This window comes from Panicum hallii, chromosome 9 (assembly GCF_002211085.1).
Source record: "Panicum hallii strain FIL2 chromosome 9, PHallii_v3.1, whole genome shotgun sequence".
In the NCBI taxonomy this organism is placed as follows: domain Eukaryota; kingdom Viridiplantae; phylum Streptophyta; class Magnoliopsida; order Poales; family Poaceae; genus Panicum; species Panicum hallii.
Genome location: NC_038050.1, coordinates 73,245,178 through 73,265,202, shown reverse-complemented (window position 1 = coordinate 73,265,202; position 20,025 = coordinate 73,245,178). Strand labels below are relative to the sequence as shown.

The following is a 20,025-nucleotide window of genomic DNA, read 5'->3' as shown; positions in this document are numbered from 1 at the left end:
AAGGTGGGCTTGAAAGAGAACGGTACGAATAATATTATTCGTAGTGCGAAGCACGCGTTCGGCCTTGCCATTCTGTTGGGAGGTGTATGGGCAGGACATGCGGAGGTGGACACCATGGGAAAGAAAGAAAGCACGAGTGGAGGAATTGTCAAATTCACGGCCGTTGTCGAATTGGAAGCTCTTAATGGTAGTTCCGAACTGGGTGGCAACAAGAGAGAAAAAACTCGCAATAGTGCAAAATGCTTTGTATTTGAGGCGGAGAGGATAAGTCCACAAGTGATGAGAACAATCATCGAGAATGGCAAGGTAATATTTGAAGCCGGAGACACTAGGAATTGGAGAAGTCCAAAGATCACAGTGTACGAGATCAAAATTATGTGAAGCACGTGTTCAGGAATTGGAGAAAGGGAGGCGCACATGGCGACCAAGTTGACAGGCATGGCAAACGTCCTCAACAGAGGCGCCTTTATTACATGAAATAAGAGAGCTGCTAGCAAGACGGGCGGGCGTTGTGGCTGGGGTGACCGAGGCCACGATGCCAAAGTGCGGGGGAAGCTCCAGCAAGAAGGGCACATGGCGAGGCCGAGGGTGGCGAGGGTCGAAGTGGATAGAGAGGTCCGGAGCTATTGCACCTGGCGATCATGGTCCTGGTCCTGAGGTCCTTCACAGAAAAACCAAAAGGGTCAAATTCGACGAAACAATTGTTATCGGTGGTGAATTGACGCACAGAGATAAGGTTTTTTATTATCTGGGGAGAAACAAGGATATTGTCAAGACGGAGAGGACCAATGTGAGTGGAGCCGGTGGCAGTGACAGGTAACAACATCCCATCCCCAACGATGATGGATGGAGGGGTGGAAGGAGAGGGTGGGTGAGTTTAGGACAGTATACCAGTCTATGAAGCCATGTTGGCAGTCGCTCCGGAGTCCATGTACCAGTCGCCGGTGGATGCTGGGTGGGCGAGCATCATGGTGTTGAATGCCCCGGCGAGAGCATTCTGGTCCCAGGGACCAAAACCTCCATAGGTATGCTGTGGCGTGGGGTAGAAGGCCGCCTGCTGTGAGCCCTGGAGGGCGACCGGCGAGGGGTGGTGCAGCCCATAAGCTGAAGGCCCACCAGGCAGCCCAGCTGCGCTAGCAGGTGGGAAAACTGGCCCGGCAGCCAGAGCTTGATGCTGAGCTTGGTGGGCCGGCCCACCAGCGGCGGGGTTGATGGAGCGAACCCCTTGGACCGGACCGGGCCACATCTGAATGGTCCCGGTCCAGGGGTTATACACCGTGGGCCAGGAGCGGGAGCTGGGGACGGGTGGCTGCTGTCCAGGGTTGCCACCGCTCGGGCGAGCAGGGCCACCGGCGCCGCCGCCGTATCCGCCGCCGGAGCCGCCACCGGCGCTGCCGCCGGCGTTTCCACCATTGGCGCCGGAGGAAGTAGAGCCGCCCTTGCCACGGCGCTTGCGGCGGTTGCCTCCGCCGGAGTTGGAGGTGTTAGAATTGATCTCTCTCTCTGGGCCATCGGATCCCAACGGGCCCGATGACCCACCTCACCCTGCGCCCTGATCGGGGGCGTTCCAGCCGTTCCCTAGCTGGTGGGCCCCCATCGCGCCGCGCTATAAAAAGGGAGGTGGGGGCCAGCGGCTCGAGGTACGAGGTTCACCGGGCCGCCGCCACCCCACCCACAGTAAAACCCTAACCGATCTAGTCGAGCACGGTCAGCGGCGGGAAGTCCACTCCGGCCATCCTCGACGCCCCTGCCTCGACCCCGAGCCCGCGAGCGCGATCTCACCGCCGGCCACCGCGAGCGTGAATGCCTACGGCCGGACCACCCCGAGCACCCGCACTGCACCACCAATGGCGGGCACGTCTGCGTCAGCTGCTGGCCTAGGGCACGAGGGTATGCCCGTGCACTCTCTCTCTCTCAATCTCTCTGTTACTCGATTTTATCAATAGCAAAGGAGCTCTTCTAATCTAATCACACATTAGCCGATCCAAAGCATCTATCAATGGTATCAGTCGCCTAATCTTCTTGCGTTGATTAGTATTGGAAGATAAAGAGGAAAAGCACCCTTGAAAAGATCCCAGAAACAATCCCAGATCAGATCCCGCGAACCCCTAACCCTAACCCTAGCAAACAGAGGAATTGGGACGCTGGCGAGGGGAGGGCTTACCTCTTCTTGCGCCGTCCATCGTCGATGCGCCCGGGACGCCGACGCCTCGACCGGATCCCGTGAGGCCTTGGGCCTCGCGCGGACAGAGGCTGTGCGAGCACGCCGCAAGACCGCTCGCCGCGCCACAGATCTGGGCACCACGGTGAAGCCCCTCGACGGCCGCGCGCTCACCTTGCGGTGGACGCGCGCGCCGGCGAGGGGGCTCGCCGTGGCGCCGCTTGGACGCCGCCGGTCGCCGTGTTGCTCTCGCTCGCTCGCTCGGGCTGAGGAAGATGAAGGCGCCGGGGATCGGGGGGGAGGAGAAATGGAGCTAGGGTTTCGGGGAGAACGGCGACGGGGTTTTTGATCGCGCGAAATCGACGCGTAGCCGTCGATCCTGATCGGGCGGCTGTGGTCGTCCCGCGCGTGATCAGGCCTCTATAGGCCCAGGCGGGGAAGTGAAAGCGCGGCCCGGGCCCAGGTTGCCTCGGCCCCGAGCTGAGAGCTCGCGCGGGGGGTGCGCGAGGGGACGTGGGCTGGGCCCTCGCAGGCCGCACACGCGCGCGCACGCGTAAGGGAGCCCGTTTTGCTGCTGGGCCATCGCGAGGATATGGGCCGGCTGAGCTGTTTTGACAGACGAGAACAGTGCGCCAATTTCATTTTCCAGAAGCACTTTTCTATAGAATTTGATTGAATTTGATGTTTTTTCAAATTCAAACTTGAATGAACTTTGATGCACTGCTTATAAAAGACAAATTTAGATATATTTTTGATAGAATTACAGTTTTCCACTGCAAAGATTAAATAATTTCATATGCCCTTGATTACTTGCCTTGTAGTTTAAATTTGAACCAACGGAATAATTTAAATTCTTCAAGGCAAATAGATAATTTTTATGAGTTGTAATATTATTATCTTTTGACCAACGTTAACAAGTGATAATATTGCAATTTTTACTGAATTACCTTATATAGATATTTTTCATGTATTATTTCTATTTATGCCCCACGGTATTCTAGACTTAATACAAAAGAGATTCTGCCTTATATTTTCCATAGATAATTGTCAAGTATTAATTCTAATTCTGCCCAACGGTGTTTTAGTTTTAATACACAAGATTATTGCATATTTTAATTTATGACCAACGTCGTATTTATACGTATGCAATAATTTTATTTGACTTTAATTTAATGTTTTCACCACTCATGAATGTTTTTCAGGAGGAGTATCAATGATGTTTTCCATCAACGATATTCCAATATTAAAGGGAGACAATTACAATGAATGGTACAGAAAGCTGGATCTCTATTTCATCATGGGTGAATTGGATTGGGTCCTAGCTACACCGACTCCTACAGAGCCTGTGCTCCCTGAGAGAGAGGACACAGACACAAATGCTTCTTGGAAGCAAACAGAGCTTGCTTATAAGAAAGCAAGAGCAGATTATGAGAGGCTTTATGCAAAATGGTTCGCTGCCAACAAGAAGTGTTTGGCAGTGGTAAAGAACACGATTGAGCCTGCGATTATGGGCTCAATCCCAGATTGTTTCACTGTCATAGAGTATCTTGAAAAACTAAAGAATCAGTATACTGGTTCTTCAAAGACTTATGCAACCCAGTTGATTAAACAACTGGTTTCAGAGAGATACACTGGCGGTGGAATAAGGGAACACATTCATCGCATGGTCAACCAGAATAACAAGCTAAAGTCATTGGACCTTGCCTTCAAGGAGGATCACATTGTCCATCTGGTTTTTGCTTCGTTACCAAAAGAGTTTGACACGTTTGTTGTCAATTACAACACCCAACCGCAGACTTGGGACATAGAAAAGACCATTGCGATGTGTGTTCAGGAGGAGGAAAGGATCAGGTCCACCACTGGAGGATCCTTAAACTATGTGAACAAGAAGAAGCATGCCAACTTTAAAGGCAATTTTTCATCTTCTTCTTCATCCTCCTCTAAAGGCAAAAACTCTCAACAACACAGACCGCAGGAGGGACAGGCTCTAGTAGATAAGGATCAGTGTCTCTACTGCAAAGAGAGGGGTCATTACAAGAAGAACTGTCACAAATATTTAAAGATGAGCATGGAAAAGAGAGGTGAGAACATTATTTCATTTGTAAATGAATTCTTGTATGTAGAATATTCAAAATCTACTTGGTGGATTGATTCAGGAGCGACTGTACATGTTGCAAATTCTTTACAGGGATTCCATTCGACGAGAACCACTCAAAGAAGCGAAAAGCAAGTTAGAGTGGCAAATGGAGATCAGGCAGACGTTGAAGCAGTAGGAGACGTTCATTTGGAACTCGACTCTGGCTTCATTATAGTCCTTAGAGATGTTTTATTTGTTCCTTCTTTACACAGAAATTTGATTAGTGTGTCTCGACTGGACAAAGATGGTTATTCCTGTCTATTTGGAGATGGCAGGTGTTTAATTGAATGTAATGATACAGTTATTTCCATTGCATTCAGAAAGAATGATCTTTATTTGATATCGCTACGCGAAAGTATGAATTCCGTATGCGATAAGAGTGCGAATGTATTCTCGTCTACACCGGCGAATAGAAAACGTAAGAGAACTCAAGATGCGTCGTCAAAATTATGGCATTGTCGTTTAGGCCATATTTCGAGGGGGAGAATAGAAAGATTAATTAAAAACAAAATTCTTCCTCCATTAGAGTTCTCTGACTTAGAACAATGCATTGAGTGCATAAAAGGCAAATTCGTTAAGAAAATAAATAAAAATGCTAAGAGGAGCACAGGTGTATTAGAAATAATTCACACAGATATCTGTGGTCCGTTCAATGTAAAGAGTGTGGATGGATATGACTCGTTCATAACATTCACAGACGATTATTCCCGTTATGGATACATATATCCAATTAAAGAAAGATCAGAGGCTTTGGATAAATTTAAGATATTCAAAGCCGAAGTAGAAAATCAACACGATTTAAAGATTAAAATCGTAAGATTCGATCGTGGAGCGGAATACTACGGTCGACATACCCAATATGGCCAAGTTCCAGGACCTTTTGCGAAGTTCCTGATGGAACAAGGCATAGTAGCCCAGTACTCGATGCCGGGTGAGCCTCAGCAGAACGGAGTGGCTGAAAGACGCAATCGCACCCTAATGGATATGGTGCGAAGCATGATCAGTTACTCTACATTGCCAGTGAGTTTATGGATGGAGGCACTGAAAACCGCCATTCACATTCTCAACAGAGTTCCAAGTAAATCGGTGCCGAAAACGCCGTATGAAATGTGGACAGGAAGAGTACCCTCACTGAATCACCTGCGGGTGTGGGGGAGTCCTGCTGAGGCAAAAGTGTTTAACCCGACCATTGCAAAACTAGATTCCAGAATGGTATCTTGCCATTTTATTGGCTATCCAGAAAGGTCAAAGGGTTTTCGTTTCTACTGCCCAGACAGATCCACGAAATTTGTAGAAACGAGACATGCAGTTTTCCTTGAGGATCAAATGATCTGGGGGAGCGGCACAGCAAGGAAAATTGATCTTGAGGAGAAGCGGGTGTATACACCCAATCCCGTGATTCAGGAATCCTTTTCCCGCTGCCCGCTGTGTCTGCACCGCCAGTGCAAGTCACTGCGATGCCCACACCTGTAATGGCTCCTTCTGTGGTGACAATGAATGAGGAAGAGGAACCCATTCATCAGGCTCTTGACGAGCCAATTGCCGCACAAGAAGAGGAGCATCAGTAGCCCCAAATAGATGAGGCACCACAAGCTTAGGCTCATGGAAGACCTCAAAGAATAAGGAAACGCGCTATTTCTAACGACTATGAAGTCTATAATAGCGAAGAAATTCAAATGGAGGATGATCCCACTTCATCTGAAGAAGTCATGAGAAGTGAACATTCGTCAAAATGGCTTGATGCCATGGAAGATGAAATAAAATCGATGAGTACTAACAAAGTGTGGGACTTAGAGGAAATTCCTAAAGGAACCAAAACAGTAGGCTGCAAATAGGTCTACAAAACCAAATATGACTCCCAAGGGAATATAGATAAATTTAAAGCACGACTCGTGGCTAAAGGATACACACAAAGAGAAGAAATTGATTACAACGAGACCTTTTTCCCAGTCTCTTGTAAAGATTCTTTCAGAATCATAATGGCTCTTGTAACTCATTACGATCTAGAATTACATCAGATGAATGTGAAGACAGCATTTCTGAACGGGGATCTAGATGAAACCGTCTACATGGCACAGCCGAAAGATTTTGTCGTGGAAGGCAAAAATTGGGATGCCGTCTGAGGAAATCGATTTATGGGCTTAAGCAAGCTTCAAGACAGTGGTACTTGAAGTTCGATAAGACAATAAAAGAATTCGGGTTTAAAGAAAATATCGAGGACAATTGTGTTTACGCAAAGTTTAAGAATGGGAAGTACGTCTTCCTAATCCTGTATGTGGACGATATTCTACTGGCAAGTAGTGATGTCAGTCTGCTACTGGAAACGAAAAAGTTTTTATCCTCGCATTTCGAGATGAAAGATCTCGGTGAAGCAAGATTCGTCCTAGGAATCGAGATTCACCGAGACAGACTGAAAGGGGTATTAGGACTGTCGCAAAAGACATATATAGAAAAGGTCCTGAAGAAATTCAATATGCACAAATGCAGTGCCTCACCTGCACCTATAGTTAAGGGCGACAGATATGGGGAATTTCAATGCCCCAAAACTCAATATGAGATCGATCAAATGAAAACGGTACCATATGCTTCTGCTGTGGGAAGCTTACAGTACGCACAAGTGTGCACACGCCCTGACATAGCTTACGTTACCGGGTTGCTTGGCAGATTCCAGAGTAATCCAGGACCAGAACACTGGAAATTGGTAAAGAAAGTTCTGCGCTATTTGCAAGGAACAAAAGGCCTCATGTTAACGTACAGGAAAACAGAATCTCTACGTATCGTAGGATACTCAGATTCCGATTACGCAGAAGATGACAGAAAATCCACGTCAGGATATGTGTTCACTCTAGCCGGGGGAGCAATATCGTGGAAAAGTTGCAAATAAACCGTCACTACATCGTCCACAGTGTATGCCGAGTTTGTTGCGTGTTATGAGGCTACAGGGCAGGTGAACTGGCTAAAGAAGTTCGTACCCGGTCTGAGAATGGTTGATGATATATCTAAACCATTACAGTTATACTGCGATAACGAGCCCGCAGTAATGTATGCTCACAACAATAAGACAAGTGGTGCCGCCAAACACATAGATATAAAGTATTATGTTGTGAAGGATAAAGTCCGAGATCAGATTATAAATCTCGAGCATATAAACACAGTAAAAATGCTTGCGGATCCGCTAACGAAAGGCTTACCATCCAGCGTGTTCAAAGAACACGTAGACGGCATGGGGCTAAGGGATAGCCTGTGATCTTCGGACTACAAGGGCCCAAAAAGGTTAAAGAATCCGTTTCTGAATGGAAGCGTGAATCGTAGCTGCTAAATCCATCGATAGCTGATCGTGACGATGAAGCATGCTCTATACACAAATCTATGACGAAACGCGAAAAAGTAAAAGTCAAAGAATAGTACAGGGTGAGATCAAGGGGGAGACTGTTAGAATTGATCTCTCTCTCTGGGCCATCGGATCCCAACGGGCCCGATGACCCACCTCACCCCGCGCCCTGATCGGGGGCGTTCCAGCCGTTCCCTAGCTGGTGGGCCCCCGTCGCGCCGCGCTATAAAAAGGGAGGTGGGGGCCAGCAGCTCGAGGTACGAGGTTCACCGGGCCGCCGCCACCCCACCCACAGTAAAACCCTAACCGATCTAGTCGAGCGCGGTCAGCGGCGGGAAGTCCACTCCGGCCATCCTCGACGCCCCTGCCTCGACCCCGAGCCCGCGAGCGCGATCTCACCGCCGGCCACCGCGAGCGTGAACGCCTACGGCCGGACCACCCCGAGCACCCGCACTGCACCACCAATGGCGGGCACGTCTGCGTCAGCTGCTGGCCTAGGGCACGAGGGTATGCCCGTGCACTCTCTCTCTCTCAATCTCTCTGTTACTCGATTTTATCAATAGCAAAGGAGCTCTTCTAATCTAATCACGCATTAGCCGATCCAAAGCATCTATCAGGAGGGAGACGGCGCGCCGGTGGTGCCAGCGACCAGAGCGGAGGGAGGCGTCGACGAGGGAGATCCAACTGTGAGTTCTTCAAGCAAAAGGTCAGATCGAACCTCAGCGAAGGAAGGAAGGGGGCGCTGTCTCTTCAAGATCGGGCGCATATACTCGAACTTCTCGTTCAAGCCGCGAAGAACATTGATCATCAGCATGCGATCGGATACGGGCTCGCCAAGTTCGATGAGGGAGTCGGCCAGGGACTTCATGCGCCGGCAGTAGTCGGAGATGGAGAGGTTGCCTTGCTTGAACGTGCGGAACTCCGTGTCCACGAGAAGGATGCGAGTCTCGCGGTTCCCGACGAACTGCTGTTCGAGGAGCAGCCAGACGGCCCGGGCGGATGGCGAGGGAGAGGTGACGGTCTCGAACAGCTCCGTCGTGATGGACCCGTAGAGCCATGTCAGGACATGGAGGTCCATGCGCACCCAGTGCGGGACGTTGGGGAAGACGGCATCGCAGAGCACGTGGTCGGCAAGAGCGTATTTGCCGAGGACGAGGAAGAGCCGGCGCCACTTGGAGAACGACGGTGCGTTGAGGTCGAGGACGACTGGAACAAGAGTCCGGATGTTGGGGACACCCAGCACTTGCGAATGGAGGACGGAGACGGCGTCGGCGTCGGCGTTGGGGGTAGGAACGTCGTCGCCGCTGGCCGCAAAGGGCGCGCCGTCGTCGACAGCGCTGTGGAGGGACGCATCGGCGTCGCGGGCAGCGTCAGCAGCCTCTTGGAGGCGGCGGCGCGCGTCGGCCAGGGCGAGCTCATGGCGAGCCACTTCCTCCTGGAGTCGACGCTGCGCAACAGCAGCCTCGTCGGCCTTGGCGCGACGTGCAGCGGCAGCCTGCTCGGTCGCGAGGCACGCTTCTTCAGCGCGTGCAGCGGCGTCGGCGTTGACGGGGTCGTCGCCGGCCATGAACGCAAGAGTTTAGGAGATGCGGAAGCGGTTTTCAGGAAGGAAACCCTACTGATACCATGAAGACGTGTGTAATTTGGGGTAATCACGGCTTGATTGATTTACATCAGGAGATTACAATATATAGACACAGCGCTGCCCGCTTAGGCTATCTCCAGCAATATCCCCTAAATCTTATCCTCTATATCCATTCTCCATATCAACTCCATTCTCTATACCACATTTAACTCCAACAACATCCTCTATTTCCATCTTCTATACCCCACAATCTCAATTTTTTATCCATTCTTCCAACTACCCTTTCCCCACCCGCAACCGCCCGCGCCCCTCCGCTCCGCCGCTCGCGCCCGCGCCCGCCTCCCGCTCCGCCGCCCGCGCCCCTCCGCTCCGCCGCTCGCGCCCGCGCCCGCCTCCCGCTCCGCCGCCCGCGCCCGCCCCCGCCTCCCGCTCCGCCGCCTCCTCCCTCCTCTGCGCCCGCCGCCTCCTCCCTCCTCCCTCCTCCCTCCTCCGCGCCCGCCTCCTCCTCCCTCCTCCGCGGCCGCCCCCTCCTCCACGCCGCCCCAGCCCCGCGCCGCCCCTGCCCGGCCGCCCGCGCCCGGCGCCCGCTCCGCCGCCTCCTCCCTCCTCCGCGCCCCTGCCCCGCCGCGCCCGCCTCCTCCTCCCTCCTCCCTCCTCCCTCCTCCGCGCCCGCCTCCTCCGCGCCGCCCCTGCCCGGCCGCCCCGCCGCCCCTGCTCCGCCGCGCCCGCCTCCTCCTCCCTCCTCCACGCCCCTGCCCCGCCGCCTCCTCCCTCCTCCGCGCCCCTGCCCCGCCGCGCCCGCCTCCTCCTCCCTCCTCCCTCCTCCCTCCTCCGCGCCCCCCTCCTCCGCGCCGCCCCTGCCCGGCCGCCCCGCCGCCCCTGCTCCCCTCCCCGCGCCGCCCCCTCCTCCGCGGCCGCCGCCTCCCGCGCCGCCCCCTCCTCCGCGGCCGCCCCCTCCTCCGCGCCCCTGCCCCGCCGCGCCCGCCTCCTCCTCCGCGGCCGCCCCCTCCTCCGCGGCCGCCCCCTCCTCCGCGCCGCCCCTGCCCCACGCCGCCCCTGCCCGGCCGCCGCCCGCGCCGCCCCTGCCCGGCCGCCGCCCGCGCCGCCCCTGCCCAGCCGCCGCCCCGCCGCCCCGCCGGCCTGCCGCGCCCCGCAACTCCCCTCCCGCGCCCCGCCGGCCGCCGCCCCTGCCGCGCCCCGCAGCGGCGCCGCCGCCCCTGCCGCGCCCCGCCACCCCGCGCGCCGCCCCTCCCGCGCCCCGTTTCCCCTCCCCGCGCCGCCCCGTTTCCCCTTCCCGCGCTCGTCGTGCGCTGCTCGGGATGGAGGACGCCAGTCGTGCCCGCCTCTGTGCGGGACACAGAGCGCGTCCTCCATTTTACCGTATGCTATAGAGTGTACCGATGGAGCGGTAGAGGAGGTACAGTATCCTCTATAATAGGGAACAGACCCTTTTAGAGCATACCGCTGGAGACAGCCTTATAGAAACAGAACGGGAGGCTAGCCTAGATTACACGAGAAGAATCGGGGGGACGTAACGTCCCGAAGCTATCCTGTCTAACGACGAAGACCACTTCTGAATTCTTGTGGATCCAGCTGAGTCAGCACACCACAGCTTCTGCGGCAGCGAGCCAGCGACGGCGAATCGAGCGCTTCCAATCCTTGCTGCTGGAGCATAGAGCTGCCCAACAAGAGCGGCGCTTGCAGGAGACAGCAGGAACGAAAGGCGAGAAGAACGGCGACGGCGGACCGGCGATGGAGCCGACGAGAGGCGCGCAAATGAGCCGGCGGCCGAAACCAGGGTGTTCTTTCTGAAAATATTTGGATGGCGACACAATCGCGATCCAAATCAGGGGGGGTTTTGCAGATGTTGTGACCGATTTTCGGGCGGGCGTCATGACCGCCGGCGATCTCCCCAAGCTCCGCGCGCCATACCTCCTGGGCCAGACTCCGCCAAATTGACGCGAAGTAGAGCCTCCTCATGCCCCGCGCACGCCTCCGCCACCGCTCACGGGGCTAGCGAGGCTACTGGCAGTGGTGGCTCGGCTGCAGCTCGATCCCACAGTCTCCGCAGCTCGGACAACAGAGAGGTGGCGCCCGCAGACTGCGTCAGCCGCTCAGCGCCGCAGTCGATACAGCATGTATAGGGTGGAGGCCATCGATTCCTCTGTTCGAGTCTCCTACAGCTCGAACCATAGCCGTAAGCTCCGGCCGCGGAGCAGAGTCGGACGACGAGGACGCGCGATGCGGTCGGCGACTGTCGAGTGCGGCCCGGCTGCAGCTCGATCCGCATCCACTCATCGCATTTGCCAAGCAAACTGATGTTACCAATCATCGGTCCCCGAAAACTCTGCAATGGATGCCACCATCTCGGCTCGTTCTCTTTGGTCACCAGTTCCCAGTGGCGTCGCCGGCGGGTGTCAGCCGCGGATGCGCACCAGGTGCTCGACGCTTTTGCCTTGGCCACCCTCTGCCAAGGACGCCGAGGAGCAGAAAAGCGAATGGGCATGCCGCGACGCGCAACAACGTCCGCGCGGGCCACGACGCCTTCATCCCACCACCACTGTTCACAGGCCGAATTTGAGCCAACTGTGTGGGCCGCGGCGACCCAACTCAGATGAGATTGCTTGCAAGCAACAGGGCCCAGCTCATCCTGATGGATTGGCCAGAAGCTGCTGCTGACCAAGCAAGGGACTTCGCCTTTCTGAATTCTGACAAGCCGCCAGATGTGCTAGTACGATGACAATGGCGACGGGTGTCTTTGCACGTCAAGTGTGTCTTGCATGCGTCGTGGGGCGTGGACGGTGCACGTACGTATATGCAGTGGCGGAGGATGCGACGAAATCGTGGTATGGCGGCGGCGCGCGGGGGGAGCAGGCCAGCAGGCGGCGGCGCGGGGGGGGGGGAGCAGGGGCGGCACCGCGCGGGGGGGAGCAGGCCAGCAGGCGGCGGCGGCGCGCGGGGGCGGGGGGAGCAGGGGCGGCGGCGTGCGGGGAGGAGCAGGGGGCGGCGCGCAGGGGGTGGGGGGAGAGAGGGGGCGGCGGCGGCGGCGTGGGGAGGAGCAGGGGGCGGCGGCGCGGGGGGTGGGGGGAGAGAGGGGGCGGCGGCGGCGGCGGCGCGGGGAGGAGCAGGGGCCGGCGCGGGGGGAGGAGCAGGGGCCGGCGCGGGAGGAGCAGGGGGCGGCACGGGGGGAGCAGGAGCAGCGGGCGGCGGCGCGCGGGGGGAGCAGCCGAGCAGGGGCGGCGGCGCGGGGGGAGGGGAGCAGGGCAGGGGCGGCGGCCTAAAAATTTTTCTCCCATTCCCGTGCGCAGGTATGGCGGTTGCCATACCTCGCCACATTAGATCCTCCGCCGATGCGTATATGCCATGGCAGGCTGAGGCGACGCCCGTGCACCTCGTACGGCTGAGGCTATATAAAAGGAAGAACATCTCCTGTCGCGAGGACGAGGGAGAAGGAGGGAGCTTCATCCTATTCTATGAAACTCAGCCAATACAATTATGTAGTTCTCAGTTTTGATAAATATACCATAAAATTGTGCACTCCGACTAGATTGGTCTAATGAAGTATCCATAGCTAGCTGGTTAAAATATAGACATGTTAATAAAGCAAACTGATCGATTCCCGTTGAGTTACGAGTTGACAATACAAAATGTAGGAGGTAGAGGAGGGCCCGTGACATCACGTAGGCAGTTAGTTAACCAAGCACTCACTATATATATCCTCGAACTTGCATTGTCTCCCATCAAATGAAAGAATAATAATAACCTTCCATTCCATCATCCACGGTGGTTGAGGTGTGTCTAGCCACTGGCCGGCGGGCGGCGGCATCCCCCAGTTTTCTAGTAGCCGGCGTCATGATCACCAACAGGGCATGCATAATCAGGTCATCAGATATGGATAGATATACTCCTATATTCCAAGCAAGGTCACGAGATATAATTAATGATGCGATTAAGAAGCGCCACGAAACAAACATTCCCATTTCAACGCAAAAAAGTAAATAAAAGGAGATTATCATTTGATTGGTTTATTTATTTTAATCCAATAATCAGACGGATGGGGAGAAGGATCCATGATGGAGGAGGATCGGAAACCAGAATATTTTTTGGAAAGCTAGACTATCTGAAATCAGAATAAACAAGCAGCGGCAGCAGCAGGGCGCCGTAGCTAGGTGCGTGCGTGCAGAGCTCTGGTGGTGCTGCCATGGATGCCCGGTCGCTGCTGACGGCCGCCACTCCCGGCCGGTGGTTTGGCTGTGCTATCACGCACGACGGGGACGCGCGGCCCACCGGCTCGACGGTACGGTGGTGTGGCCGTCGTCGTGGACGCCTTCTTCATGCCCAACCCTCCGTAGGCGGCGTCAGCGTTTGGGACAGCTCTCTAGGCGGCAATCTCTTCGTATCTCCACTATGATGCCCGCCGTGTCTGAATTTATCTGCTGTCAGCATTTGACCATATTTGCGTTTTCTTCTGGAAAGACGGTGTTGCTTTTGTTTTGTTTTGTTTGTTTTAAAAGAAGAAGGAGAAGAAGAAGCTGTATGTCAGTATGACAAGAAACTGATGGCGCCATATATATTCAATTCGGTCATGGGCCTGCTGCATGCGTGGCAAAACTGTTAGGTAGAACATTGCCATTGGACAATTTTGTGATCCATTCAACAGGTTTACACTGCAGAGAATCTACACATTTTTTGTGCTGATTAATTGCACCAGCCATACAAATACATTTTGCATGCGACACAATCGAACATGCAATCCATCCTACCATGCACACACTTGGATTACTGAGAGAGAGAATCCTCTTCGCTCATCTGAGCTGCTGCATGCTCTCTTGCTCTGATGCTAATGTGGCCTGGATAAACACTCATCACCCAAACATAATGAAGATCACTGCACAATCCCGGCCCGAAGCTTTCGCTGGTCCGCTCAAGTCCCTGTCCAGACAAACCATACGTCCCCAATTAATAGGGTGAGCAATCGCATCCTACGGTTGCAGTGCTCGCCACGTATGTCTCGCCGGCACGGCTACCATCACACAATGCAATCTATAGCTTCCCGCCGCCGCTGTCTGATCTTCTCCCGACGGTGGAGATCGAGGCCTGCCCGTTCCGCTCCAGGGTCCGCACCACGTCGCCCATCGACGGCCGGAGGCTCGGGTTCTCCCCGACGCACGCCGCCGCCAGCGCCACCATGGCCGCCGCCTCGTCGCCGTCGTACCGGCACCCCAGCCTCTGGTCCACGAGCTTGCCGGCCCGTGCGCCCGAGCTGATCCTCGGCGCGACGGCCGCCGTCAGGAGCCGGCCGTCGCAGAACGCCTGCGCGCCGGTGAGCAGCTCCAGCAGCAGCACGCCGAAGCTGTACACGTCGCTCTTCTTGGTCACCACGCCGGAGCGGAGGTAGTGCGGGTCCACGTACCCGGGGGACCCCAGCACGGCGCGCGCCGAGGGACGCGGCCGGGCGACGGCCGCCGAGAACCCCGCGCGCGCAGACCCGAAGTCGCACAGCCTGGCGCCCATGCCCGCGTCCAGCAGCACGTTCGACGCCTTCACGTCGCCGTGCACCACCTGGGGCTCGCACCGCTCGTGGAGGTACTCCAGCGCGCGGGCCACCTGCAGCGCCACCGACACCCGCCGCGCCCACGGCATCGGTGCGGCGCCCTTGCCGCCGCTGTGGAGCTGTTCGTGCAGGTTCCCGTTCGGCGCGAACTCCAGCACCAGCACGCCTTCGTCTGCAGATATATGCGGCGGCAACCATACTTTTCATCTCAGAGATTGTGTCTCGTGCCGTCAGGCCGCGCGAATTGGATTGAAATTTGAAGAGGGAGCAAGCAAGTTGAGACTAGAGAGTACTCCGTATGCCCGTACCTCGCTGGTCGCAGAAGGCGAGGAGGCGGACGATGTGCGGGTGGCGGACGCGAAGGAGGGCGTCGAGCTCCTGGCGGAACGCGCGGTGGAGGCGCTCGCTGCTGCGGTGGACCTTGACGGCGGCGAGGGAGCCGGCGAGGCGCGCGAGGTACACGGTGCTGAAGCCGCCCTCGCCGACGATGGCCGACGTGAAGCCTCCCGTCATGGCCTCCACCTGCGCCCACGACAGCTGCCTCGCCGCGGTGGCACCGGCGGCCGTGCTCTTGGCGCCGGGCTGGCCATCATCGGTGTCCCCGAAGGCTGCTGCACGGCCGCCGGCGGCCACGCCGGCGGCGCTGCCCCCGCACCCGCAGCAGAGGAGGCCGCGCCTTTGCAGCAGCATCGTCTCGTCTCCGCGCTTTCGTAATCGCACGAGTTGGAGCGGCGCGGGTTTGGAGCCGCGTGTCCCTGATGGTGCAGCTAGCGTTTATATATATAGATACATATATACACTCCAGCTTGGCAGCTTGGAACGAGACGTGGAAAGGGTGAAGGTGAAATCATGGAAGAAGTAGAAACCCCATGAGCGGCCAGAGTAAAATCATGGAAGAAATAGCACTTCACCCATTGTATCACAAGGACGGACCGATCATATATGCTACTGTACCTAACGCTATGCATCAACTGACCAGAGAATAGGAATGGTTTACGGTCTGAAACTCGTAGGAGCGGTCGTCGTCAGCAGTGCAGAGAGACTTCAGAGTTAAGGGTTTGTTTGGACGTAAGTGATTTAAATTTTATTCCCATCATATCGGATACTTAACACCAATTAGAAGTATTAAATATAGTCTAATTATAAAATTAATTCGCGGGACGAATCTATTAAATCTAATTAGTCTATGATTTGATGATGTTGTGCTACAGTAAATATTGGCTAACGATGGTGTAGCCCAACATCGTCAAATTATATACTAATTGGGTTTAATATCAGTCTCCATTTATAGAATTAATTTTATAATTACGGGATAAGACATGACTGCTATGGGATACCGTCCTAGGCTACCTCACAAACACCGCCAATGCAAGGGAGATCATACGGAGCCTCTGACTAATTATGTGGTCTGGCCCTTTCAATCTTGTGATAGAATAATTCAAGTCATTTTAAGCAGGAACACAAGCAGGTTGAGGCCTGGCATAACCGTGCTTATTATTTCTCAGCAGTGAGCATGCAAGTCCCTGTTTCTCGCATTGCATTGGTATAGGTCATCCAGAGAATCACATTATTGGAGCGTTGCACAAAAGCAGCCGCACAGCCTGAAAACTGAAAAGAGGATACTTCAATTTACTATTTGGAAGTGTTTGCGCGATGGCTTCCACTCTGATGCTGGTTGGTCGCTGCCTCGCGCCGAGCACCAGCCATGTTCGCGCAGGAACGAAGCAGCAGGGGATTGCATGCGAGGTCAGGTGAAGAGACCATGACCTGTGGTCACCGGTGAGCAACAGAGAGATAGCATCTGCGTCCAAATAATTATCTCAGAGCATCTCCAGCAATAGTCTCTGCTTAAAGTTTCTACTTTCTTGAGCAGAGGTTGGTCCTAACTTTTTAGAGCTCTATTTTTACGTTCAACTCCAACAATAGCCCTTACATTTCAGCCCCGACTTCATGATGACAGGTGGGACCCATATGTCAGTGTCTAATTTTTTTCCTTTCATGACACGTGGGACCCATTCTCCTCCCTCTCCATCCTTTCTTCTGTCTCCCCATCCCGGTCCAGTCCCGATCCAGAACGGCGGAGCCCCGGGCGGCAGGGGCGCCGGACCTCTGGGCGACCGAGCGGGGGCGCCAGACCCCGAGCGGCGGTCACGCAGATCTAGGCGGGGGCGGTGGAGGCCGAGCAGCGCGCTGGCGGAGCTTCGGGCGACCGGGCCGGGGCGCCGGAGCCCGAGCGATGAGTGCTGGAGCTCCAAGCGGGGGCGGTGGAGGCTGAGCAGTGAGCCAACGGAGCTCCGGGCGTCCAACGGAAGTCTCCAATCGAAGGTTGGAGAGCTTTTCCATCCGCTGTGTGCACTGTCCTCCATGCTCAAGATCTGGGAGGTCTTCACGGAGCAGAGGGCTCGTGTGGCAGGGCGGAGGAGCGAGCGCGCCACGGCCGACGCATCATGGCCGGCTTGTGCGGTGGTGCGAAGGAGTAGGGCACAGGCGGCGGATTCGAGCGAGCGCGACCCAATCAGGCTTGGCCTTGGAAGATTCGCGCGCGGGGAGGGAGAAACTGTTCAACGGAAAAAGTAGGGAGGCCCCTAGCCACCCGTGGGAGATGGGGTTGGATGGGGGATTTGGGTACCTCCCTACTTCAGAGGTCCGAGTAGAGACCCTGCTGGAGCTGATTTTTTACCCTCGGCTCTTAAATAGAAACCTTACTGGAGATGCTTTTATTGGTGTCTCGTTTGATCGGGCCTGCATCCACCAACCCTAAGCGCCTGTTCGTTTCCAGCCCTCTAAATTTTAGACCCATCACATCAAAGAGAATCTTACTATTTAAAAATATTAAATAAAATCTGTTTATAAAACTTTTTGCACAGCTGGGTGCTAATTCGCGAGACAAATTTAATGAGCCTAATTAATCCATAATTTGCAACAGTGATGCTACAGTAATCATCCGCTAATCATAGACTAATATACCTCATTAGATTCGTCTCGCGAATTAGCACTGGGGTTCTGCAATTAGTTTTATAATTAGACTTTATTTAATACTTATAAATGATAAGATTCTTTTTGATGTGACCCTTCTAAACTTTAGACCCCAGGAAACGAACACACACTGAGTGCATCTGATTCCTTCCATCCGTTCGTACTGGGATAGCGGAGAGCGAGGATGCCGCAGAGTCATCAGATATGCTGACCTGAATTGTTAGCAGATGAGAGCATGTGAATTCAAGCGGCGATTCTGCTAGAGCGTTGGTTGGCGTTTTGCAGGGCTTTGTTAGGTACAGGTAACCACCTATTCAGGTATTATATTTTTTGGGCTTTGAAAAGGCTAGATTCGCAACTAGTAAGCAATCGTAGTGGTATCCTCTTTATTTGCTAGTAGCGCTTTGAGAACAAAATAAAGAAAAGAAAAGGAAAGGCGGGGGCAAACAAGAAGTTGAAGGTGATGCGGCATGGATGCTCTCGCTAGCTAGGTTTCGGGCCGTGCGTCGCCATCGGGCGTGTACAAAATGAAGTCCACTGATCACATCATCAGATCAAAGGAGGATTCTAATTCCCAACGCAACAGCGAGAAGACGAACGACTTTCTTGATGCCGTTTTCTTTACAATCCATTTCGTAAAGAGAGCAAGAGCAGCAATTCGGCTTCCAATCGAACGAGGGAAGATCGAGACATTGGCCTGCAGGACCCGTTCGTTACTCGGATCATCACCGGATTTTAAAAACTGATTGCCAAAGTTCGGTGCCATGGATATAGTACTAAATAATGCATGGATCATCAATGATGATTTTATTTTAGATTTCATGCCGGGATGATACTTTGTCGGCTAAACTGGTGCCTTTTTTTAGACGACGACGACGATGAGCTAAAACTGATGCTGAAGTAGAAGCAAACCATTTATTTTATCTTCTTTTTTGTATGAGACAAGTTCTGTTTACAAGTTTATTCCATTAAAAAAAAGACACACTAGAAGTTCTTTTAGATATACAGAAATTTCGGGGGGGTTTTTTAATATGGACTTGTTTTCTAGCATATTCTCTTTTTTTAAGAACATAGTACATTCTATAAGAACGAACTGGAATTTGGAACCAATCATGCTGCCGCCCATTATAGCACGATCTCTTCGAAATTTTTTTAAAAAGAGGTTAAATAATTAAATTCGAAAAAGGGTGCCGATTTGGAAAATTTTCAAAAATGGGTACCTCCCGCCCGATCAACGGGCGGGAGGCGTGGGGCCGGACACCTCCCGCCCATCCAACCGGCGGGAGGTGCCAAATCTTTTTCCAGACCCCTCCCGAGGGCCTCTTATTCGCGAAGGGGCCCCTCCCGCGGCGGCAAAGGCATCCCGCCCGGCCAAGGGGCGGGAGGTGCGGGGCCCCTACAGTGCGGAGGGGCATCCCGCCCGTTGGGCGGGCGGGAGTTTCCCTACCCATAAGCCCCCACTAGCCTTCTAAATTCCCCTAAATTTTAGTTCAATTTTTCACCTGCTCCTAAATTCCCCTAAATTTTAGTTCAATTTTACGAAGAAGATTACGGTATCTAAAACTCGTATGAAGATGGTTAAGCGATAACGTTTTGCAACGTAGAATCTAAATATTACGATAGTACGATACATCAAGCCATTAAAAATAAAATAGTATGATATAAAAAATAGTTTAAATATACAGAGTCCACCGAATCAGGAGTATGTACTCCGCCTGTCCCGGTCCTCGCGCTCTCTTGTTCCTTCCCCACCTAGTCCTAGGCCGTCGGCGTATGTGCCCCTCCGAGTACGTGAGTGCATCTGGAGCACGGTGAGGACGAGGCGGAGGAGGCGCCGGCGTGAACGGGTCATCCTGAGTCTGTAAAGGTGGAACATCATATGTCTGGGAGGGGCCAATAATGTCTGCCCCGACGCCGCCGCCGTCCAACTCCGACAAACTGATGCAGCCGATGTTCTAGTCCGGCATACTGAACAGACCACCGTGTGCAGGAGCTCCCATCGACCACGCATGCTGAGTAAAGCCCTGAGAATACGGAGCAGCTGGCGTCGAACCCGGCGGGAGAAACGTTCCTGGAGCATAGGCGCCAAACATCTGAGGCTCCATTCTTGCAGGAGGAGGCCCCATTGCCGTCTAGTGCATCACTATAAAAACAAACGAAATTAGTCGTGTAAATCAAAGTTGATCGAAATGGCAATTATAAAGGACTTACAGCTCGAACTGGCAGCAGTACCGCTGGACGCTGTGTGCGGTGCTGCAGAGGTCGATGGGCCAGCTGTGTA

The 20,025-nt window shown here is 54.1% G+C and overlaps 2 protein-coding genes across 2 annotated transcripts; both read right to left on the bottom strand.

Moving 5' to 3' along the window:
• Positions 1 to 13,846: 13,846 nt before the first annotated feature.
• LOC112876557 (probable receptor-like protein kinase At4g10390) lies at positions 13,847 to 15,518 on the bottom strand. Its single transcript, XM_025940687.1, has 2 exons — positions 15,077 to 15,518; positions 13,847 to 14,940 (listed from the first exon to the last, which is right to left on the bottom strand). The coding sequence occupies exons 1-2, from the start codon at positions 15,456 to 15,458 to the stop codon at positions 14,258 to 14,260; spliced, it is 1,065 nt and encodes a 354-aa protein (XP_025796472.1). The 5' UTR covers positions 15,459 to 15,518; the 3' UTR covers positions 13,847 to 14,257.
• Positions 15,519 to 16,249: 731 nt separating this feature from the next.
• LOC112876992 lies at positions 16,250 to 17,502 on the bottom strand. The gene is made up of 2 exons (XM_025941184.1): positions 16,702 to 17,502; positions 16,250 to 16,569 (listed from the first exon to the last, which is right to left on the bottom strand). The coding sequence occupies exons 1-2, from the start codon at positions 17,132 to 17,134 to the stop codon at positions 16,331 to 16,333; spliced, it is 672 nt and encodes a 223-aa protein (XP_025796969.1). The 5' UTR covers positions 17,135 to 17,502; the 3' UTR covers positions 16,250 to 16,330.
• Positions 17,503 to 20,025: the final 2,523 nt, after the last annotated feature.